Source organism: Ammospiza caudacuta, chromosome 2 (assembly GCF_027887145.1).
Source record: "Ammospiza caudacuta isolate bAmmCau1 chromosome 2, bAmmCau1.pri, whole genome shotgun sequence".
In the NCBI taxonomy this organism is placed as follows: domain Eukaryota; kingdom Metazoa; phylum Chordata; class Aves; order Passeriformes; family Passerellidae; genus Ammospiza; species Ammospiza caudacuta.
Window position 1 is genome coordinate 72,329,058 of NC_080594.1, and position 25,307 is coordinate 72,354,364.

A 25,307-nucleotide genomic window follows, 5' to 3' on the forward strand; every position below is an offset into this window, starting at 1 on the left:
TGTTCTTCACCTGAGCACAAGAGATGGAGAAAGTGGTAGAATACACGTCCTGGTCACTGATCTTTTGTTCTATGAAAAATTAAAAGCAAACTGCTCTTTTGCACCAGATTTTAATAAACTTCAGGATTTTCAAAGTTACTGTTTTGGAAAGCAAATTCTGCCAGTCTTGTTATTGAAAGTTGTTTCACTTTTTTTTCCTTTGCCCATTTATTTTGTGCTAGCCTTAAAACTGAAATAATAATAATAATAAATAGTAATATTGTAGAAACACCAAAAATGCTATTAATTCATGTGAGCTCACATTTCTAGTTTTGATACTACAATTAAAAACTGCTTTTCTTGGTAATTTATACAATGCTGGTTGTACAGTACTCTGTGTAAACGCTATCTTAAAATACATGACCTCTCTCCTGCTGAAGTTGAGCCACTTTCTTCTGAGGAAATGCAGTAAAAAGAGGGTTATGTTTTCAAGTATAATATACTTGTTGAGTGGGGGAATTAAAATTTCTCTGTAATTGGTTTAATTTAGGTAACTTCTTGAAGGGGGTATGAAGGAAGTATTGATCTAGTAGCTGAAATATTAATTAATTATTAAATAGTATGTGTGCAAGATAGATCAAGATCCAAACCCATCTTTTCTAGCACAGTGGTTGAGGTTCTTGAGTGGAAATGGGAGAAATGGATTTCACTGGACACAGGCAGAAGCCTTGAAAAAGAGGAAGAAATAAGTAATTTGGGAAGAAGGACTTTAACTTATGCTCTCCATTTCCTGTGAGGTTTTGGAGGGAGCAGTTGGCAAAAGCTTGTTGTGGGTGTTTTCTTTCAAAGTTGAGCACAAGTTATGAAAATCTTCAATTAAATTGCTTATTTTCTGGAAAATATTCTTGACTGATGGGTTATTTTGTTGTATTTTTTCCTGCTTGGATATGAGAATGGAAATAGTTAAGGTTTTCACATGGATTTTCATGATTGTGCATTGAAAATTTAATTTTGTTTATTATTTTAGAAATACATATTTCTTTGTGTGTTCGTGCTCTTATATATATGTGTGTATAAAATTCCATTTTTCTGAAATACTTTTTAAAAAAACCATTCTTAGTAAGTGGCTGTGCTGGGGTATTTTTGGAGCTATGTGATAAGTGTACCTTAACAATATATTGACTGTATAGTCTAATTAAATCACTCCTCTGCAATTTTTTCTGTGACTTTAAATGGTTTAAAGATGTCCTTTTTTCAAAGACTTGAAAAAGGATTGCTCTAAATGTAGTGTCTTAATTTATATGCTTCAGGCTATTGACAGTGGACTCAGAAAGTGATGCCTGCCAAATGCACAGCAGAGGGCAGGATTGGGTAGAAAAATCTATATATATAAAGCTGCTGGAGCTCCTAGCCTTGATTTAAAATGATGGTTTACATAACATCAGCTGTGGAATATTCTGTTACATTCAAGACCTTTTATAGCCTTTTTATTGTTTTTCTGCATAGAGCTTAAACTTCTGTGATGTTTCATAATGCTTTAATGCAATGTTGCTTGAGCAAGATGTGGTGGTTGCATGCCACCTCACAGAAATCAAAATCACCTAACAGTGACTAATTTATACCTTCAGCAGTTTCTCCTGTTTAAAGCTCTAAGTGCGTAGGTGGATTTAGTGTGCTTATAATGGCTAATTTAATCTCTTTGAGGTGAGGAAAAGGATGAATATGGACTGGGAATTTTTTTTCAGGATGGGGGTGGAACAAGATATTTTAGTTCACTGCTGTGTTACTGGATACAGTATTGGATTCAAGAGGTTTTCCAGCAGTTTGTAAGCAGCAAGTAAATTGTATAATGGTGTGTTTATCCTTATTCAGATCTATCTTGAAATGAGCATTACTACCTGGTCTAATTTGTTGCATACTGATCTTGTTGCTTTGTTTTCTACCATTCTTCACAGTTCCATCACCAGGACAGCTTCAACACCGAGTTCACAGTGTGGGACATTTTCCAGTGTCTGTCAGACAGCCTCTTAAAGCTACTGCCTATGTAAGCCCAACTGTACAAGGGAGTAGTACCAGTAGCAGTATTCCAGTGTCCAGCAACTCACAGCTGTACTCCAACACTGGGATCCCAATGCCAAACAAGACTGCTGGTCAAGGCATCGTAGGGCGCAGTGCTCTTCCAAGACCATCGCTGGCCATCAATGGGAGTGGCATTCCCAGAAGTAAAATTGCACAGCCAGTTCGAAGGTGAGGGTTAAACAGGCCTCAGTCTCTGTGTAGATGGCTTAGGCCTAAATTGTGGAATTTTTTTACCTCCTGAATATGGAACTATAAAACAAAAGCTTCTGTCTCCCAGTGCTGAGTCACTGAATGGGTGAAGATGGCTTGCCAGAAGTAGTGATGGACAGTGCTGGTAGCCCATAGTAATCTCTGATAATGGATAGTGTGTAATCACATGTGACTAGGAATGAATTGCCACCTGTCAGTAAGAAATCCAAACAAACACAGGCCTCATATCATTAACTGATGTGGCTTGCCTTCTCCCTGACTTGTGCCTACTGCTATTTCAGTCACAGCATGAGCTAATCTTAGAGTGCTCACATAGAAAGAGCTGCATCCCTGTTGTTGTAAATGGCAGTAGTCTGTAAAAATGCAAGTTGTACCATTACAGCATTGTGAAAAAGGAAATACCCTGGATAGTGCAGTCATGGGTTGAACCAGCATCTTTTCAATTCCAGCTGGGAGACAATAAGCACAGGGAATCCTGGAATATCACGTAGTTGAAATAAGCTTTACTGTAAGCAAATGCAAATTTTTGCATGCAAAAAAAAGAGAGAAATTAATCTTCAAATTAGTTATTTTTAGGTCAAGCAATAAAATAGTCTTGAGGAAAGATGTGTTTTAACCACCTTATCATAGCTGGGAGTTAAACTCTTAGCTGCATGTTCTGTAATTAATAGGAATTAAATCTTCTCAAGGAAAAACTTCTCTCAACTTGTGTTAACTCCTCCAACTATTTCTTTGCATTGCACACATCCCTCCTCATGTGAGGGCCTGCTGTGTGGCCGCTTCATTTTCTGTTGGATCAGCTGTCACTGTTTAGCTCTCATCATTTCTGTACTTTTCACTACATACTGGCTAGATCCAGAATAAGTTCAATTGTTCACATTCTCTCTTTGGTTGAGTTACTTGGGGATTACACTGATGTGACTAACAACAGACTTTGACCAACTGTGGTGAAACTTTGATAAAGAGCCGTCAGGTTTCTTCTTTGATGAAGACTGTACCATGAGATTTCTATCATAACCTTCTTTGCTCTCAGCAGGAAGCTCTCTCAGTTAGACTTCTTTATAGCTAAGGGTTTTCTTTCCTTTTTTCTTTTTCCTTTCCTCTACTTCATGTTCTTCTGCAGAGCACTTAAATCTTTCATAGCAACATGTGAGGAAGCCTTTCTGGGTCATGAAGACCAGTCCCTTGCTATTTTGTAACTTCTCATACAACAGACAATATTAAAGAAAAACAAAATTAAGAGGTTTCAGTGGGAGACTGAGACACTGTACTCTCAACACTGTTTTTATTAGAAGCTGATTCAAATCAGTAACAAAGCTATTTACAGTCCAGGAAGTCTGGGCTCCTGTCTCCTTTCCTACCAGTGTGCCTTAGCAGCATCCTGTGTTGCCATAGAGCCAAAGCAGTGATGGTTGAAGATGGATGGTCTTGGCACTGTAGGAGTGCGGAGTTCACGGGACTTGAAACCCCCAGGTAGACTGGATGTCAGCCTGCAGTTCCTCAACACCCTTGTTCAGTTTTATAGATTAATTTGGAAAAACACAAGTGGTTTCAGTTTTCATACAGACTTTTCTTGGAAGGAATTCAGTTGTTATTTTTTTTACTGTGGTATTTTCTAGTTAATGGCATTTCTGATTATCAGTTTAAGAGTCTTCTTTCAAACTTAAATTGTGTTTGTAGTCATGACTTGATTAAAAATAGGTTTTTGTTTTTTTAAATAAATCAGATGTTTAGGGAGAAGTGCACACTCAGAGTAAATCTGTCTTCCTACCTTTGGCCATACTGTTAAGTAGCCAAGTTACTGGTATTTTAGATACATAAAATGGGTTCTTAGACACATTATATTGGGGTGGATTAGGGAACTTGAGTATTTACTGCATAGAATAAAACACTGGCTGAGGGAGTGCCTTTAATAATTTATAGTAAAAAAATTATAATAGTCAAGATAAATAACTAAATATTAACTGGTTTTCTCCTTATCATCAGTGATTCAAGCAGTGTAAAAGAATTGTGATAGTGTAACCCATCTCTTCTTAGCCTTAGAATTCAGACAGCACATTTGTTGAGTGGGTCCACACAACCCTTATCCCTCTCCAGCTCCAGCTGTGGGGCTTTTTGCAGGCCCCACCTTCCAGTTCTCTGTGTTTTACCCTTATGCAGTGTGAACAGCAGAGGGGGCAGCTGCCCTTAGGGCAGGGTGAGCAGGGAGCTGAGTGGGACAGCTGGGCTGCCCTGGAGTGCCCAGCCTAGAGCACCACTGATGGTGAGCAGGGTCAGCCAACACTCCCAGTTTCCAGACAAGGCCGCAATGGTGAGACAGGTTCCAGCTAAAGCCAGAATGTCAGTCAGCAGCTCAGAGTCTGGGTCGTGCCAGATACCAACCACAAGTGTGGTAGAAATGTAAGCATACCTGTGGAGCCAGGGCTTGCTTATTCATGCTGCCTTGTACTTGAGCCAGTTTCTGCTATCCAGCTGGTGATGGAAAAGTAGAAATGCACTATGGCCCCTCCAAAACTCTGTTGTCTCAAACCACGTGATGTCATACCAACAGCTTGTGCTTGTTTGAAATTATTTTCATTGCTGACACATTTTTCTGTCAGTGCCCTGTAGCAGAGATGCCCCTCTAGATACATAGCAGTATTCTTACAAATTATTTTTAAGTTAGCTTTTTTTTTTTTTCCCCTCTTTGCGTTGGGGGTGTTTTTGAAGATTATTAAATATACTTTCGTTTTTCTCTGGAAACAAAAGCAGCAGTTGCAGAAAACAGCAGAGGCAGATTATGTTCTTAGTCTCAAGTAACTGGATTTACATCAAAGATAAATGATGCTGCACTGAAATAGAGCTGCACAAAAGCAGCTTGGCTGAATCTAACTTTAACCAAGTGTTTTTACTTACATGCAGTGTTTTTGCTACTAGAAAAGCAGTGTTAGCAGAGAGTTGAAGCTGCTCTGTCAACTGACTTACCGACTGCCTGCTTTACAAAATATCTCTGCCTTTTTACAGCAAAAAGCATTTGGAAGGGAGAGGAGGCATCAGTAACTTATAATAAAAGCAGAGTAACGTGAAAACAAGGCTTGAGGTCTGCTTTTATATGAAATTGAACACATTTTTTCAGCAAATTGGGGTGTGACATAATTATGGCTGTGGCAAATTAGGTACACAGCCTGCTGTGTTACCAGTAGCTAGATCAAGTCAGATGGTTGTTTTTCCTTTGTTTAGTTTTACTTGAAATAGTTCCCTCAGTAGTACCTGGAGGGTTTGGAAGATGGTCAGGAAGTGTTTTGGAAGTTCTCGTTTATGAGTGAGAGATGCAGCCCAGGTATGAGGGTGGTGACCCAGGGGATGATGAGTTCCCATCAGGAGTTGCAGTGCTGGAACTGGTGGCTCTGGAAACACATCATCACATGTCTTGTGACAGATAAAACAGGGTCTGGAGCAGAATTGGTGGAGTTCTCCAGCTGATAAAATTCTTTGCTGCTTGCATGGTGTTTTTACAAACTGCTGGTTCTTCTTGAGCATGCTGAGCACAATAGCTTTTTGGAAAGTGTTTCCCATTAGCTCTCTGCTGCCCATAGTGACAAAAATATGTTTTTACTATCTTTATCCCTGAAAACGAAATCTAGCCATTTAGAGACATCTCATTCATGACTACAGGTATTCACTCAATTCCTTTTTACAAATCTTTCATGCTCTTCTCATTGGAAGTGCCCTTAATTTCACCATAGATCTTTATATGTCCATTAATATGTAGCCAGAAATGCACCAGAGGGATGTCTCTAAGCAAGCCCCAAAGCCATTGTTACTGCAGAAGTAAATGATGTGTTTTACCTTGATCTTTCACAGGAATTATGACCTCCTTTTCCTTTTTTTTTTCCCCTTGTCATTTGGTTAATACAGTTTCCTTCAGCCTCCAAAGCCCCTGTCATCTCTGAGCACGATACGAGATGGGAACTGGAGAGACGGCTGCTATTGATGAAGGATGCCCCTTGACAGTGGAGAACACATAATGTGGATTTCATTACCCAGCTGGCTGGGTAACAATGATTTGGAAAAGGAGGGTCATACAGTATTATTTTCCCCAGGATCTTAATGTGTAACCATCTAAAATGCCATGTCATTTTTAAAAAATGAACATCTTAAAGTCAGATACTAAATATTGCACTTAATCAGTTACCTGAACAGCTGCATTGTTACCAGACTAACAATGGCAGTGTTGGCGTTTGGAACTGGAGAAAGTATTATATGTGTGCAAAATAAAGAATATTTCCTTGGAACGAACTAGGAGATTTTGCTTTTGGGTGGCTTTGCCATACTGAAGTTCTGAGATAATTTATTCAGTGTAAAGGCATCACACATTTTATTTTGAATTTCGGGGTACTTAAGTATGTGCTTGAATTTTTTTCTAGTGTTTTCAGTACATTTTATTTTGTATACTTAAGTTCGTTTAAACTTGCCTGAACCTTGAACTACAGAGAGATAATTTAACTTTTTCTGTGCCATAAATGATATTTTTGGGGTAATGTACTTTTTTAGTGCTAGAAACATATCTTACAGAATCTTACCAATTGGCAATACAAAGCAGTATATTTATGTTGCAGAAGCACAAAAAAAAAAAAGGTAGCATTCACTGGAAATTGCCATCCAGCTGGGTCAGCATGGTTTTGTTGGTCTATCACCATTTGTTGAATTGTTAATTTATTGTCATAGTGTTTTGTATTTAAATGGCAGCATAAATCACATTGCACTTACAAAAGGTACAGTGATCTCTAAAACTACTGTTGATTTTCAGTACTTTATTACAAAGAATAAAATTGTAATGTTTTATTAACAGTTGCTTATGGAAAATGAGTTTTAATGCAAATAAATCTTTTTGATAGATCTTTTACAAAATCCAGTTGCACTAATCAATGCTTTCTTATAATGGCATATGACTTAATATTTGATTACAACTGTGTATACTACTGTTTTGGAATGTTTCAGGAAATAAAGAATCTATTTCAGCAATAATGCTGTTCTTCAGTGTGCCATGTAAGCATTGTGAGAATTTAGCTACTCACATCTACTTAGCTCCATAAGTTTTTACTTAACTTTTATAAAGATTATGCTGGATTTTTGCAGATAGGAACTGAGTTACATAAAAAATTTTTTTTTTTTATTGTGTTCGGAAGCCATGGTATGGCTAGGAGACAAATACGTATTATTCTCAAATCAATCTTACTATGATCTTAAGAGAGTTTTTGAATTTAATGTTTAGAGCATGCAAGTATGACTTGCAATGGGAAACAGAGATTGTGTACCTTTCACTGTGGCTATGAATTTGCTCTCAGTTTTGCTTCACAGTTTCTTGAGGACCTGCTTTTCTGAAAAGGGCAAGCTAAAATAAAAAGCAGAGGGGAAATACTTGTGAGTAAAACTTTCATTACAGTGAGAAGTGATATGTACTAGTGCACTAGGATCGCTGCACAGCACAGCGTTGTTTAACAGAAATAAACAGGTAATTTTTCACACTGAAGTTCTTTTAATACAGTTAAAATCCTTTTTTTTTTTCCTTTCCAAAAGAACAGAACTGTTGAAGAGGGTATCAAGAATAATCAAAAGAAGAAGTTAACCTGGCACAGGTAAGTATTTAAGCAGGAGTGTACTAAACACACATTGTTTGTTAGATGCTTTAATTGGAAGAAATTAATTTTAGTTAAAACAGTCACTCATTTGTGTACAATCTGTGGTTGTGGTGGGGTTCAGAGGCAGCTTGGGGGTGTTTTGCCTTTTGCCTGTGGGGTGTTCTGCAGCTCTCATGGCTTCTGGTGCTAGGGATCCAGCATGATCTTCATAATAGATGGATGAAGGCCCATGGCAGTGATCAGTTTCTCATTGATGGCAACCCTGGTCTGAACTGTCTCTTCAATTTGTTCCCCAGTGCCAGGATTTTACCACTGTTCCTACATTATCTGGGACACCATAGCACCACATTATTTTCAATTTTTGAAATAGGTTGCCGCTGTTGTATTTAATTCCGAGTTGTACACAAGAGGGCAGTATATACTTTGAAAATATTTTCTTTTTTGTAGCTAAAGCTGGTCTGTTTTCCCGGCTCTGAATATCATGAGCTCTTTGAGAAGATCCATTTGTTTTTCCCTTTTTAATTACCCTGTTCCCTTGTAACACATGATGTCAATATTTGGTAACCTTACAGCTTTTCTGTTCTAAGTGTTTTTTGTCAAGTATCTGTCACACTGGATTCCATCAAGCTCTAGAAGGAAACCCAAGGTGTGAGCACCTGAATCTAGGAATCAAGAGAATCACGCTCGTTTGTACCACGGGCTGTGGTACTGCTGCTGTTTGCCTGTAGCTGGTGGAGCTGGCTGTTTCCCCTCAAATTTACATCACTGAACAGGGTACTACTGCAGTGTCACAGACTTTACCACAAGTCTCAGTGGGAGCAAACTGAGTGGAATATGCAGCACGAAGTCACTTCTGTCAGGCTCCATTTTATGAGAGGCAAAATCTCCTTCAGGGCAATGGAAAACACAGTTATCTTTAAAAATAAAGACTCAAACTTACTTTTCGCAAGGAAAAAAATAATTTCTAAGTGTAAGGGTGCTTTCCTTTCTCCGTGGTTCTTCTCTTTTGGTCCATGACTGCAAATCCTGCTCCTGCATCCTTGTTGCTGCATCCCAAAAATGATGTATCTCCTTCAGTCCAAAGTGTACTCTTGTTACTCTTGGGCTCACCTCTTGAGCTACTGGGTGAGTCGCAACCTTTTTCTTGAAGGTCTTTTCCCCTCTCTCTTTAGTCAATGGGAATAAAACCCCTATGTATCCAGTCTTTGAGCCCCATAATCTGGGGCATTGTCTTTGATTTTTTCCACAAGGCAATAGTCTGGTTAAGTTGAAGTCCTGCATTGAAGATACACATTTCTTTTTTTCACTCCTACATGTGAAATTCATCCATTACCTCCTCACCTGAAGTAATCTTTGGCCTTGTAGTGGCTTCAGTATGTGAAATCTGTCCAAAGTAAAACTGCTAAGATAATTTTTCTCTTTGCTTTGACAATGTCACTGCTTTGACCATTTCATGTGTGTTGCTGATTTTCCCCTCTCTATTGAAAATAATTTTTGTGATCTAGTACTCTTCTGCAAAGCCATGGTCACTATCCCATCCCCACTATTAGTTTCTCATTGAGTGTTGAAGTGAAATTCCTATCAAAGTCCATGACGCCAGCCTGGGTTGTGCATGCTGCAAGCAAAGCCCTTGCTAGCTCCTTCTGTGTTGTCCCTCACTGTAGGGAATTGCTGGGCATCTCCATTTTTTAATTCATCATCAAATACTTAAAAGATTTTTTTCTTTGCCAAACAGGATAACAGTTAAATTATCAGTGTTGTCATCTTTTGCTTTTAAGCCCATCATTTAAAATTTGACTGGTGATTATAGCTGTACCTGAACTACAGATTGTTGGAGACATAGACTGCTGTCTTTTTCCTTTGGATTTTTCAGGCATGAAGCCCAGTAGGATTTCGGGCCCACCATTACTATGCCTTTATACTAATACACACACTAAAAATCAGCATTTTCATACAGAACACACTATTTAAATATCCACTGTGAATGATGGGTGAGGTTTCATAATTAAAAGGATTTGGGGTAGTAGCACAATCACTCTTGAAAGCAGATACGTGGTTTTAATTTTCAGGCATGACTTAGTAACTCAGAAATACTGGTTAAAAAAGGAGATGACTAAGCCTGGGTTACTTTCCCTGTCACTGAAAGTGAAACGGTATGTTCTGCTTAGTCTGATTTAATTTTCCTGTTTGACCAGCCCATCTACTCAGCCATCTTTCCCCCTCATCAATATTTCTACCTCTTGTGCTCCCAAGATTCAAACCTCATGATCTCTCAGTGATTACACATGCTCTTTGTGGCTTGTGTGGCTGGTGCAGTTCTTGACCAACCACCTGCAGATTCCCACCCTGCTATTCTGCTCCTTACTCTGCAGCCTGGGGAGCAGTGAGTGCTCAGTGGGCTTCTGTCTCCATGGGTGGGACTTTCAGCTCTTACCTGCCAAGGTAAGCAGTTGTGCGTAATCTGAATGAATGTCTGTGAGTAGGGGTCACACCTCTGCATTTGGATGTGGCCAGGCTGCTTGGTTGTTGCAAGGGGAATTCAAGGGATTATCTTTGACCTGAAGAGGCCCTAGAGGTGCTGTTTCTACATGTGCAGTTCAACAATAGTTTATATAAAGTATCTCATGAAAGGAAGGGAGTGATTAGATAAGCTTATTCTTGAAACCTCATTCCTCTTTTAAATAAGCCATTTTATATAAGCCCTAATTGTTTAGGTGACTTAAGCATTATGAATCCCTTACCTATAAGCAAACAAACAAGAATCCTTTGGTACTCAAATGTTGATTGTGGCATAATCATGGAATGGTTTTGGTAGGAAGGGAGTTCAAAGATAATCTAGTTCCAGCACCCCTCACCAAGGCAAGCATACCTTCCACTAGGCCAGGGATCTCCGAACCCTGTCCAACCTGGCTTTAAACATTTCCAGGGATGGGGCATCCACAACTTCTCTGAGCAAGTATTCCCATTCCTTACCACCCTCTGTAAGGAACTCCTTCCTGACATCTAATCCAAACCTACCCTCTTTCAGTTTGAAGCCATTCCCCCTTTTCCTTTCCCTGTATGCTCTAGTAAACATCTCCAGCTTTCTTGTAGGTTCCCTTCAGGTACTGGAAGGCCGCAATTAGGTTACCCTGAAGCCTTCTCTTCTGCAGCCTGAACAATCCTGATTTTCTCAGCCTTTCCTCATGGAAGAGGCGCTCCATCCCTCTAATCATGCTCCTGGCCCTTCTCTGAACTCACTCCCACAGGTCCATGTCCTCCCTGTGCTGGGACCCCAGAGCTGAAGCAGCCCTGCAGGTGGGGTCAGAGCAGAGCAGAGGGGCAGAATCCCCTCCCTGTCCCTGCTGCCCACGGGGCTTTGGATGCAGCCCAGGGTGCGTATTGCTTTCTGTTACTTGGCCAAAGGTTGTATTCAGTCATCTTGGAGGACTTTTCCAACCTTGATGATTCTGTGATTCTTGGTTAATTGTTTAAAGAAGTAAACACATTTCTTAATTCATGCATTACCTTTAACAGGCATATGATATGTATAAAAGCAGCTGGTATTCTTGTTTTTCACTGGTTCATGTGAACAACAGACATACATGTAAATTTGGCTGTCTGAACTATAGTAAGAAGTTTGGACAATGAATGTTAGTTGAACTTTAAACTTTTTGCAGAGAAATACTTCAAAAGTGAACCTATCTTGACCTTTTGGAAGTAGAGAGAAGTTCAGTATCTAACACAGTCAAAAGGAGTGCACATTTCCCAGATGCAGATGTCAAAATTGTATGAAACTCTGTGGCTAGATAGGCAACAGAAAATATTCACAGACTATTAAGTGACTTGTACTTGAAAAAATATATAACAAATACACAAAAATGAAGGCAATTCTGTTAGGTATTTGTTGCTGCTTTACTCAGTTTAGCTTTCTTTGAAGAGGGATTGAACATCTGAAAGAGACTGAGCCGTGTAAGCTGTTTTTGAGGCTGGTCAGAAAAAAAGCCTTGTGGCTCCTAGCCATGGAGTAGACTTGGCCATGCAGTGTGGATCAGCAGGACAGATCCATTGCTCTGCAGTAGCCTCATTGTTTCCCAGAGCACAGGTGCCCCCTGCACAGCTGGCACCCAGATGCAGCCCTGGCTGCCCACTGCTTTCTGTGGAGGTACCGGAGAGGAGACATTCCTTTCTTGCTAAGATTGAGTGCTTAAAAGAGTCTGATTTCTGTGGTAGAGTCCAACAAGACACTGATACTCAAACATGTTATTTTTGTTCTGTGAGCACAGCTAAAAGATAATGTTTTGCCTTTTCAGAGATGATCTTTCTGCTCTGTAGAATTCTTTCACTATGCTCATGCATTTGTTGTTGTGGTTTTCTATTTTGACTAATATTTTTAGTTAGAAATATTAAAATAATGTTTCTTCTGTGTTAAAAAAAAATGAAATAATATTTCTTCTTTGTTTCTGTTCACTTCTTGCCCCTGACATTTCTGTTGTTCCCCTAGAAAAACAAAATATTCTTTTGTCTTTGTGGCCAGACATATAGAAAGAATGAGCCTGTGGCCAAATTCCCAAACTGAGCTCTAGCAATCCAGCCAACCCTTAATACTTTGCAGTCTGCACGCAGATGTTACTAAACAAGGTATATTATCTATATCCAAGACTGAAATTTTCAGTAATAGAAGCAGCAGATAACATGATGAGGATGTCAACTAAAATACACCTAATCTGAAATTTTTGGAACCATTTGTTTTGCAATAATAGAAAACAGAAAAGGTACTTCTAATGTTTCTTTTGCTTTTCAACCCTTCCTGCAGGAGGTCATACTGACTTCAACTTTGGAACCCTTGATACATGCTTTTTCTTTTCCTATTAATTTCATTGAGCCAATACAAATGTGTTGAATTCAATTTTAGCAGTATGTTTAATGAATACTGACCTTTTTAGGAGACTTACATTGTTTCTAGAACTGAAATATTCCAATAGCTAGCATCAGGGTATAATACAGTTTCTTTACATAATGTTGCCAATATCCCATTCAGTTCCTTTAAAATGTAAATAATTGAAAAGAAAGTTCAGGAACTCAGAAGAAAAAATATTTAGAAAAACTGATATTTTTTTTAAGCCAAAGAAAATCATAAAAATGTGTTTTGATTTAATCCATGTTTTTCTAGGCAGTCACTGACTGCAGTAAATTATGCAGGTCTGAGTAGGTAATACATATTCAATGGAAAGAATTTTTCTGTATATGAAAGAAGGAAAAAAGCATCAGACAAAAATGTATAGCTTTATCAATGGCTCACTCTTCACCGGATCTCAATTCACATTAAGCAACCTACTTCTGCCTCATAAAAAGGAACACTTCTAGCACCTGATCCTTCCAATCAATGAGAAGCAGCATTGATGATATAAAATGGGTCCCATCCCACTTAATTTACAGATGCAGCTACTTGGGTTGGTGCAGCTGGGCTCAACTCCTTTAATTATGCTCTCATCTCACTGATAAGTGCAGTCTGATCCAGAAGCTGTGTGCGTGTTAGTGGAGCTTATCTTGCTTCTGAAGACAGCTTATTGCTTTGGCTCGTTCCGTGCAGGAGGAGCTCTGGGGTTGGGTGGCTGGGGTGGAGGGAGACCATGCATCTGCCTCACCATGTTCAGTACTATCAGCCTGGTAGCTGATAACAAATCTGTGGCTTTGTTATCCAGCCCTGTGGTTTGTGTGTGAGCTGAGTGATTCTCTTTGATGAGGAGCCAAATGTAATTATGCACAGTCTGACAACATGGGCATGCTTTTCTGAAGCACTGAGTACTTGCAGCCCCAGCTGCATCTAGTTCAAGTGGTAAGAGCTCTAGCACCTCTGAAATTAGACACTGGGAGAAAATGATTTTCCTGATACTGTCTTACTAACGTCCCATTTAAAATGAAGTTTCATTACAGTATTTTCACAGGTCAGTATCTTAAAAGTTTACTCAGAAAGCAGTTTATACAATGGCATTGAATGAGAATGGCTTGGAATAAAATTCAGTGTCTGGGCATGGATATTTTTTACTTCTGTGGAATTCCAAACTCACTAACAGAACATTCTGTTAGAAGTAGTGGTTTAGATTGTTTTGCATTGTCAGTGATCTGTTTTCCAAAGGAAACAGGAAGAAATGTGCTATTTATTTGGCAAGCTATTCCAGACAATTGGGATGATCATTTTCCCTGGCACATGTCTTTATACAGAATTGAGTGTAAATGCCAATATTGATTGAAAAGTATCAGGTATTCATAACAATCCATGTTGACTTTATGATGTAGCAGAGCAAAAGCTACCCTTAAGGACATTAACATAATGGAGGGCTCCATCATGGAAGGCCTCAACATCATTCCCAAGAGTAGACTTACTCTTTCCATATAGATTAAACCAACAGTTTGCTCCAGAAACTGATGTCCTGCTTCAAAATACAAATCACAGGTGTCTATGGGGTTTACATAAGCACAAGCATATTTCCAAGAAAGATAGGGAGATGTGGAAATCTTGGAGTGTTTCAGCAGTGTTTTGGAACATAAGCTGCTGAAAAGAGCCTTGTTTCCTGCTGCATCATTTCATAGCCTCCCTTGATATCCTGTCTACTTTATATCCTCCATGTGAACAATATATGATAAGATGAAAGGCAGTTTACATAAAAGCGGGCCATCTCCTTGAAGAGAACTTACAAAGTACATCTCCTGTATATTCCTTTAATCCTTTGTGAAGCAGTAAGCAGCGGCTTTGCCCTCTGTTTTGAAACTTTTCCTTAGTTCCACAGAGCGGTTAAGTTTGTTGTGAAATAGTTTGGGGGTTTTTTTCCCCTTTCCTCTGGGTAGAAAAAGTGATATGGGAAAATCTGTCTCATGGCATGTGCTAGCCTGCGGATAGAATCACAAAGCAGTAGAAATGAATGCGTTTTCTTGAAACCTCAGTAGTACCAGAAAACCTGCCTAACATGCTCACACTTGAGTAATGGGATTAAATGTTTGTGCTCTGGTAGTGTCTGTGGGCTGCAAGCAACTTGGATTTCATGGAATAAAGCCAAAAAGCCTTGTCCAAAGCAGCTGGCAGTTTAAGTGAGGGCATTGCCTAAGCTCTGTGCACCTTGTCATGTGAATAAAGCTCTTCCAGCTGCAAGTGAATTGCAGAACCGATTCCAAAACAGGAACAGTCAGTTCAGTAACTCAAAAACAGGAAACCTGGATTCTCTTTTCTATACATTTTCTCTAAGGCTGATCATTTTTGTGTTCTTTCATAATAGAGTTTCTCCTTATACTTCTTGTTTTAGCAAACGTACCGTGTACACATAGAGTTGTTTAGGTTTTATGGGAACTACAGTGAAGCAAATATTTTTTTTTACTCTATTGAACACAGGTAGCAGTGAAGAAGAGCAGCAGAATAACAGAACTTCATAATTCAAATTTGAAAATAAATTCTTGTAGATTCATGAATCTTGTAGATATATGCTGTGTAAATGGGATTATTTTGTTTTATCAATGCATTTAGTCAATGAGCAAAATCTGGCTAGCAAGTTTAGGAATCCATAAGGAAGTAATTATGCACAGCCTGTTGGGTTTTGGGATTTGTTCTGTGTGCTGATGAAGTCTCATATTTTCATATAATGCAAAAACAAGACAACTACAAGTGAAAGGAAAGGGGAGAAAGAGAATCAGAAATAAAGGTAATGGAAGGAAACAGCACTTGTTTGAAGACAAGGAGACTTCCATAGGAGGTACTGATCTGTCTTGTGCAACAGTTGAAATGCCACAACAGGGAGCCACTTAATTGTCCCTATGCTGTATCCTTTGAGCTGTAAACAGAGAGCTGGTTTAAAAAAATCTCCAGAGACATCAAAAGCACTCATGAATGCTACCCATCCTTAATCTCACACGTACTGATTCTTACCCTGAAGGATAGTGGATTTTCCTGGGATGTTGGAGAGACGAGAGAGGTACGACCTGAATTCAAGTAGCAGAAAATGGAGGAAATATTAGTGTTCTCTTGTTTCCACTACTACAGGTGCCAGCTCCTAATCCAGCTGTCAAAACTGAGGAGAAGAAGGAGAGAGGATGGTAGAAAACTGAGATAATTGCAGCTCATCTGTATTTGTTATTATATTACATTATATTGGGGTGGCTCACAAATGTGAACCAGAGCATCTGGGCTAGAACACGTGGTGTTCTGATAGTATATATTAATTATGCATTCACTGGCCTTTCCATCACAATCCAAACACTTTGGTGTTTTGTGTGTTGAAATGTCTAAATACAAATACCATTCTGTTTTCTCATACTCAGGGCAGTCAGTGTTAGTTCAGAACTGGAGCCATTCAGCTGCTGTGCACATGTTGTTGGTCAGGAGGTAAAACTGGATCAAGTCAAGAACAGGTTCCTGCCTTGAAGAGTTTAAAAGTCTGAAAAGCAAGGAAAAAAAGAAATATAATACTAAACAAAACAAACCCTGTGTAATTTTATAGAACAAATCAGATATGGTTTAGATTGTTTGTACTTGAAAGGGAAAGGTCTCTGGCAACTTTCTTTGGCATCCTCTTTTTTGGATTTGCCACAGGAGCTGGGCTTGAAGTATTAGTTCTGAGATCAAGGACTCTGAGCCAGTGACCACACGACTCAGTTATCCCTGAGCTGATGTTGACCCCTTAAAGGAGAAAGGAAGAGCAGGAGTGATAGCATCTATGATGGCTTGAAAACCAGCAGAGGAAAAATAACATGGTTTTATTATTTGATGTTATAAAATCTTGTGACACTCTTTTTTTTTCCCTAGTGTGTGAAGTTCTGTCCTGCCTGGGCTTTTGACCACTCCTGAGCAGTTCCAACCAGGAAGCTTCTGTGTTGTGGTGTGCTGTAATGTCCCATTTTGGCCTTCCAGGTCACTTTCCCAGGTGTGCCTATACTCTCTCCCTTCCCCCTTACCCCCATGCTGAGTGAGTCCTGTCACTCAGACTTAGCATTCCAGCAAGGCATCGTGTGGTTGGTCAAGTTCAAAGGATGCCACTCAGGCCCAGGGGTCATTGGCCTGTCTGGGTGTCATCTTCCACTGGGCCCCTGCCCCTCTCACCTGGTTGGTGGCTCACCTGTACCTCCCCTCCCCCTGTCCCTGAGCTTAAAAAGGTCATCAGACCATGCGGTCGGGATTCTGTTGGAGCAGTTGCTCACGTTCAGACCTCTGTAACCATGGAATAAACCTCTGGACATTAAACCCTCCAGCGGAATCCTCTCCTTTTTCTCTTCACCATCGCCTGAAGCTATTCCTCCTGAGGTGAACGGGGTTCCAACAAGCCTGGACTTGTTCAGTGCCCAGCTGCAACCACCAGCTAGCCAAGGTATCTCTGGGGTGACACGCCGCAGTTGCTGCCTTTGGCCCAGCAGCGAGGGTCAGACTGGCCCAGGCACAATCTAACTGGTAATATTGGGAGCCTTTTTTCCAATACTTCTGTTCTTCATTTGAATTTGCATCAGCAGAGGCTAAATGAGCAGAGATTAAGTCTAAGTCTGGTGAAAACCTGCAAAAGAATAATTCTTTGTGGAGAAGTGTAGGGGTGGATCTGATTGTGGAGGTGGGTTTCCTACATGGTACAAAATGTGATGTCTACCTTTGGCATTCCTGTCCTAGTTGGCAATCCAAAGTACTAAATAAAGTTAGGAAGCATCCTAATTGCTGAGGGAAAGAGAAACACCTCAGAGGAGTGCTCCCATTAGGGTTAACTAATAAGAAATTCTAATTAAATCCTTCCTTTTTTCCAGACTGCAGGTGCTTGAATTAAGTCTTCAGCAGAGATGACTCTGCTCACTTGGGATTCACAACCACAAATCCTCTAATGAGGGTTGACACCCACATATGTTCTTTGAAGAGATGTTTATGCTGCTAATTAAAAAGGGGCCATGAGCCAACCCCCGGCCTCAAAGCCGAATGGCACAAACTGGCTCATGGCTGCACAGCTGAGGCTTCTTCTGGAACTAAATTTATCATGGAGAGAGTCACCTGAACCAGCCTGAAAAGGAACCGGAGTGTGAACTAACATTTAAATATTGTGCATTATATGTGGGCCTGCTGCTTAACCCAAATTCTGTCTCATATTTAGCAGTAAAGATGTGCCTTGTGAGACCTGAAAAGAACTACCAGCCTTAAAAAAGATTCTCCAAGACAACAACCCTCTATGCAGCCATCAGTGGTTGTAAGGTTTCCTGAAGAAGTGGTAGACCTATTTTATAGGTTCCAAAGGAGTGCCACTGCCATTAAGTTCCCTCAACCTCTCCTCTTAAACTGGACAGAAAAGACTACTGGAAACTTCAGGCCAGAGAGAGAGAATAACTCTGCATAACTTTGAATGCTAATAGTTAAGGGAAAGAAAACACTGTGTTGGTTGGGTTTGGTTTGATTTGTTGCTTTTCTCCCGCAACTATTTCTGTAGATTAAACAAGTATTAAATACAGGAATTACTATGCAGTTTAAATGCCTACAGTTCCTTTTATTTGTTCTATTTCTTTAAAAAAAAAAGCTTGGAAAATCCCCAAAGAGGTTTCTGTAAAGCAGTCATGGCAATTGTAGGTACAAGATGTAGATGCAGGCTGTGTATATTATCACAGAAAGGACTGTGTTCAGCAGGAGAATCTGAAAAGCATCTGTTGTAATAGAGCCTTTTTCACTGCTTTTTTCTGGAAGAGGCTGCAGCTGTTAGATGTACTCAACATTGCAAACCTCCGTGCAAGTGGTAGTAACTAGCATCAGCAGACAGAACCTGTGGTTTCTGCCTCTTTGGGTTTTATTCGTGGCCATGGCTTACAACAGTTATTTCAAAATGTGGCCAGAAGAGGGGAGATCATGGTGGGGAAAATTAGCAGTCTTAAAATTCTAGTAATAGGATTATTAATTGCCTCAGTGTTTAGTTGCTATACTTAAAGCCATAAGCCAAACAAACACACTTTTTTTTTATTGCTCTGCAGATGCAAACTGGAACATAATAGCCAAAGGCAAATGTATCCATCCACAAATACTTTGCAAATACCTTTATGGAGTACCCCTTTAAAAAGGTTGTGCTCAGTTTTCAGAGGCTTTCAATGTGCATTGGTTTTGAAAACTTTCCAGAAAAAAAATATTTGCAGTTTGTATGTCCTGGAAGAAATCAAGGAACATTTTGCAACCTAAAATGGTGCGGAGTCACCACCAAATCAAGCCTAATGCAGTCAAGCTGTTGCTGAGCACTGGTTTGTTTCTAGCATGATCCCAGTTCTCTCTTTTGACCAGACCTCTGTGTCAGCCAAAATACTAGTTGAATATTTCAATGGCTAAAAACCAATAGAGAGCTGAAAAGTTTTCTTTTTTGTTCTCCATGGTTCTGACACCACCACAAGCACTGATAGGATATTGGGAAACTTCTTGTTTCTGAAAAGTAGAAATTTCACAAGTAGAAGAAAATGGAATCAAAGTTGCGACTGAAAATAGTATTGTACAATATAATTCCTCAGTTTCTAGGGGCCCCTATTTGATTAAATAAATAGAAACTGGATCCATATTTCCCACCATCCTAGAGCCTCTGGTGTCTGGGGTGTCTTTCATAACTGGCTTGCTCTCCTCACTTGTGGGTGGAACTTTACATAGTGGGGTGAACATAAAACATTGCTGAGGTGGCAGTTACAAAGGTGGTTGTGGAAGAGCATCTCTGCCCAGTAAAGTCCTCCAATTCGATTGTTAGAATTCAATAACAGGTTTAAGCTTATTTAATGCAGTACTACTCTTGCCTTTTTTTTTTTTTTCCCATTTGGCTCGTCTTAGTATGCTTTGCTTTTATGACTCTATGTTGATTAAAATCTTTCCTGTTCTCTACAAGTTTATCCTCTTATCTCACCACTGACCTCTGTATTTACCTGAATCTCTGGGAAGTTACCTAGTGATGATTTGAAGTGCTCAGGAGAGAGAAAAAGACAAGAATTTTTCCCTCATAAAGTTTTCTTTTGCTAATTGTCCTCCTCACTGGCAAAAATATGTGCCTTGTTTCTCACTTGAGTAATGTAAAAGTCATTGACTATCATTTTGATCATTTAGGAAAAATAGTTCAGGAAGTTTCATGTCATGTGCTGCAACAAAGACAAGTTACTACAAATTCTCAGGCTTGCCAAAAAATAGTAGGGGGTAAAACTTCAGGAATTAACTGTAAAATGCTAGAAAGATGAAGAAAGTGAATGTCCAGCTTAACACATCTAATGGATTTTTTTTTAGAAGCACCAGGAGAATCGTGCATTGCTCTGAGCTTGTCATGTGGCATGTCCTAACATCATCAAACATTCTTTGCAGTATTAAGCTTCCCTAGTTCAAACCATTTTATCAGACACACGCAGACTGGATTTGCCAGTAACAAGGGAAACTACCCTAAGGATATGTTTTTGAACATTTATTCAAGATGTATTTTGAGTGCTGTTTCAGCTTTCATTCCAGGTATTGGCAGAAACATTATTGCTTTTCCTGTAGATGAGCAAGGCTCTTTAACCTCTCCAGATACCAGGGAAATGAACACTGTGAACATACAGTTGAAAATAGTTTAGAGAGCTTGTATTCTGTGAAATGAACATTAAATAGATAGTGTTTCACTACACACAGGGGACATGGAGTTCTGTTTTGAAAGTTCAGAAACAGCCCTATCTATCTGATTGTTTTAATAACTGCAGCTAGAAGAAACTGACTGAGAAAGCTCTTAAACAACACTGGTATTGCTCCTATTCAAGAAAGCATGAAAATAGGTGCCTAACATTAATTGCAATGTACATTTAATAAACTTAATTGCAAACTCTGTATGGGCTCTTCTGAATCTGAAGAGCCAAAGCACTCATGCAATCATTTCCAGTTCTCAAACATTTTTAAAATGCTACTTTTTAAAAACACAGGTCCATACATTTTACTGAGCTACATCCAATAAGTTCAGCAGGCTTCAATAAAGCTGCCATTCTGAGGATCTCATTCTGTGTGTCTTAGTACTCCTAAAAGAAAATTTCATTTTCTAAGATGGAATTGGAACTCTGCATTGATAGCTCTTTTTATGCTTTTGTCCCATTTTCTTCTGTCCCAGGGAACCAAATACTGTGCTGTGAGAAAGCCTTAGTGTACTTTATTAACAGTGATTAGTTAGGTTTTTTAGAAGCCATTCAAGGGAGAACAGTGGCAGTTCTTAGCATTTTACAAAAGAGGTCGAAGGTACAGATGGTAATGTCTGTGTCTCATGCAAGTCTCATGACTTTTGGGTTTGTGCCAAGTGCTCTGCCTTCTGGTAAAGTAGCATTCACATCAGAGTCACCACCAGACAGTCACAGTGTCTACCTGAGAGCCTCTATGTAAATAAAAAACCTATTTTTAAGATATGTTCAGTTGTCTCTTGCATCTCTGGCTTTCTCATCACTAAAAATAATTGAGCTTTTTTCTATAGTTCTCAAATTTTCTTTTACAGATAGCAGTTTGCTTAATCAGATAGCTTCATTTTAAGGTATGGAAATTAATTATGGAGTGGAAGTGCTACAACAGTGTAACTGAATTATCACAGTGGAAGAAGGGATGCTATGGGCAGCAGCTCCTGTGGCTTCTGAGTTTGCAAATATGCATGGCTCTAAATCTCCATTCCACTTGGTGGCAAGATTGCAGATTTATACAGGCTAGCTCCTCAAAATCAGGCAGGCATGTGAACAGCTGTAGAATCCCTTGTTTGTTGCTGTCCAGAGCTTTACTTTGTACCATATTTGTTGCTCGTTTTCGGGAGAGAATCTCCCTGTGAGTGAGGAGAAAATCCATCCCTGTGAGTGTACAAGGCAGCACAGCTGAGTCAGTTTTGCTCCTCCTCGTTACAGTGGCTGAATGCAGAAACCCCTAAATGGGGACATTTGCACAGCTGTCTAAAATATTGGAATATCTTCCTCCTTCCCTGAAGGAAATTTAAGTGCCTCAAAAGATACATTCTAAAACCATTTTAAAACCCAGAACTGGAAACAAAACTTTTTTTAACTTGAATGACAAGAACTTGCTTGAACTTACCAGGGTTTTTTCGTTTTGGGGGTTTTTTGTTTGGGGTTTTTTGTGTTTGTGGGGGGTTTTTTGGTTGGATTTTTTTTGTTTTGTTTTGTTTTGTTTTGTTTTTTTCTCCCGTTGTAAGTTATAGAAATTAGATTTCAAAATCATTATAGAAAATAAAGGAAAAAAGACAAGGTTGGATGGGGTTGTGAGAAATCTGGTCTAATGGAAGGTGTCTCTGCCCATGGAAAAGGGGTGGGAAATAGATGATCTTTGAGGTCCCTTCCAGCCCAAGCCAGTTTATGTTTTTAAGAAACACCACAAAATAATATGCACACACAAGGTCACCTAATATCTTCTTGTTCATTTTATGGAACCTATTTCTTTCTAAAAAAATATTTTGGACCAAAAGCAGATTATTGTATTTCTAAAAAAAAAAAAAAAGATGCATAAATTATTTCTAATAAGTATCAGAACCTTTATATTCAGTAAATCACCATCCTCAATTTTAAATGGATTTTGAAAGAAACAGCAAGACTTTGCAAGTTATCTTTTCACAGCCCAAGGGGAAAGCTCCCTCCCTTCCTTTCACACCAGCTATTCTTGACCACTAAATTGTCTTCCTGCTTCCTCCCTCTTAGATTTCGTGTTTAAAGCTGCAGAAAGTTAAGATAAACAGGAGTTGTCACACTAACATATGACTCAGTAATACTGCACAGCTTTGTTGTTTGTTTTGTTTTTGTTTGGGTTTTTTGGATTTTTTTTTAACTAGAACTAGGACTGCTAGTGCTGCAGGGTAATAGTATTTAAAAAAAAATATGAAAAGCTCTCTGTGGATGCTTTAATTAGAATGGATTTCCTCATAAGAGATCTTTATAGTCTCACTCTTAAGGTAGATGGCTGTCATAATTCCCAGTCTGACAAGCTACACATGAATCTCAAGTTTCACTACCTTCCTTATAGCTTGCATTTATGTGGCCTAGTTCAGATGATCCAAAAGGTGTTACATATGTATGTATGCTACCACAGAAGAGTGAACAGTCTGCTGCTGGCAAAGTATAAAAGAAAAAAGGCCTAGTTTTATGATCTGTGTCCCAGGATCTCAAATGTCTACTCAGAATAAACAGGAACTTTTAAAGTTTTGTGAGTGACACACCCCCAGAGCACTGGTAAACTGCACGACATCTTTTCTGCCCAGAGGACAGGAGGGAGAGTAGAATTCTCAAGTTTGAAAGCTTTTATTCTGTGATAATAGGATTTATTTTTTTTTTACCACCTAGCATGTAAAATATATATCTCCTTCCCCTCTGAATAGGTAAATTCCTGTTGTAGGGAAAATAAAAACTATAGGGTTTGTGCGGCTGTGGTATTCCCATTACCTCAGTGATTTTGCAGATGGTGAAATTTGCCTCAATGCATGTCTGCAGATCTTTCATACTTGGTGAATTGGTCACATTTCCTTTAGGACAGGGAGTATCTTGTCAAACATCTGAGCAGAATGAACTGTATTGACCCACAATTATGGATACCTAAAGGATACCCAAGTGGCTCTAATGAAACACAGTCCTGAGCAGTAACAGCCAAAGCATACATGGATTTTAAGGCACCTAAGGAATGATTCTCAATACTGTGTGCCACTAAGGCACACTCAAAAATCAGAAACACTCTGGTGTGTGGTTCCTCAATTCCGGCTCAAGAAGCACGCTTATTAAAAAAAAAGAAAAGACTTGCTTTGGTTTCTCATTTTTGTTTAAGTTTTAATAAAGCTTGTCTGCCCTCTTGCTTACTCATTATTTTGGAAGTTTTTTCTTTACTATATTGAAGGGAACTAATTTTCTTTTTAATTTCAAATATATTTTCCCTACTTATTGTCTATCTATATTTCCCCACTTATTGTCTATGAAAAGAATTTTTCATTTACTCTAGAATTGTTTTTATACAAATTCCCTTGCATCCTTACATTTTTGCTTTACTGCAGAACAGTACACTTGTGCATTCAGTGCACTCTCTTCCGTTGCTTTAAGAAAGAGTTTTACTGAGAAATGACTTACGGATTTCTCTTTTCTTCTTAATCCTGCTTTTCTTCCCTCTCGTCTTGTGCAGGTGACTTAGATTTGGAACAGCTGAGCACTGTTCTTCCAAGGCTGGAGGGAAGTTGTAGCACAGTGCAGGAAGAAGGACTGCAGGTGCCTGTGTCATGTCTGCGTTCCTCTTTCCCAAATTCTGTCAACATTTCTATCCCATGCAGTGGGGCTCTTCCACTGTCTCTCTTTCCATGGCATCTCTCCTGAACATTAAATAATTGTATCCCTGTGTTCATGCTGCTTCTGCTTATGTCCCTTCCTGACAAGCATTCCTCTGTACAGACTACTGGATTTCAAGTTAAGGAAATCTCTATTCAGGTGCAATCCTGAATTCAGGTATGGATGGGTGTGTTGCTTGTTGATCAAGAAAGACAACACTGTCAGCTGGAAAAAGTTCTTAAAATTAAAAAGTCATTATTTGCATTGGCTTACTAAGAGTTTTATTTGGTCTCACTGCCCTTGAAAATCTCTGAAACAATGGTAAATTGTTGTGGAAATATTTTTGACTTTTATGCCTCAGGTCTAATCTGAATGTATTCAGCCCACAAAATCAAAGGAGCTACTCTGATTTCAATGGATTGCTTGTGTGCCTAATTTTGGGGCAATGGTCTAGCCACAGCAATGTCCTTTTTTATTCTGCTGGGTCGTGGCATTGAAAAGCTCTCTCTAGGTAGGGTTGCACTGAAAAGGCCACCTGGGAAACTCAGCTAGGGCAAAACACAGCTGCTCAGTTTGCTGAGCAAGGATCCTCTAAGGAAGAGCTAACACAGTGCTCACACATCTCGGTTCTTTCAAGTTTCGTTGGAAGTGAAGAAGAAAGTACTTTACAATAAAGTGCCCATTGGTGTCTGGGATGCCTTTTGGATGGCCTGCTCACAGTGGGCACTGTTCAAAATGCTTGAGCTGCTGTACCTGTTCTGGACAGAGGCTTTGGACAAGGGAACTCACTGAGGGATCTGTGTCTTGTGACTGTAATAGAAACAAGATCAGGACTCATAGGTCTCCTATAACATAATGATGATGATTTTTGGTTTAACACAAGCAATGTATTCAGCATTTGCAATGCTTTCTATATACATTACTATTGAATGTGGATAGCCTAGAGTGCATGAGAAGAACAGGAAGAGAGGAAATTCATTGGTGGAGATAACTTGGTGCTTATTATCATTGCTTCCACGTCTTCTAAGGTTTCTTGGGTACTATTTGTTTTCATTAGTTTTAAGGTTTTTGCATGAGACAGTAGCTAAATTATACAAAAGAAACTCCAAAGCGAACAAAGGCAATTGGCCAGTTTTAAAACACAAAGTGCAGGAAGGAATACCCTTCCAGCTTTTA

The 25,307-nt window shown here is 39.3% G+C and overlaps 1 protein-coding gene across 2 annotated transcripts in view; it reads left to right on the plus strand.

Annotated features, from left to right (window-relative positions):
- The window catches only part of SLAIN1 (SLAIN motif family member 1), a 49,938-nt gene extending 42,766 nt beyond the window's left edge, over nt 1-7,172 (plus strand). For both annotated transcript variants that reach the window (XM_058799939.1, XM_058799940.1), the window contains 2 exons: nt 1,935-2,226; nt 6,166-7,172. In XM_058799939.1, coding sequence (XP_058655922.1) covers nt 1,935-2,226; nt 6,166-6,241 — 368 coding nt within the window. In that variant the 3' untranslated portion in view covers nt 6,242-7,172. The remainder of the gene's footprint in view (nt 1-1,934; nt 2,227-6,165) is intronic.
- The last annotated feature ends 18,135 nt before the right edge of the window (nt 7,173-25,307 follow it).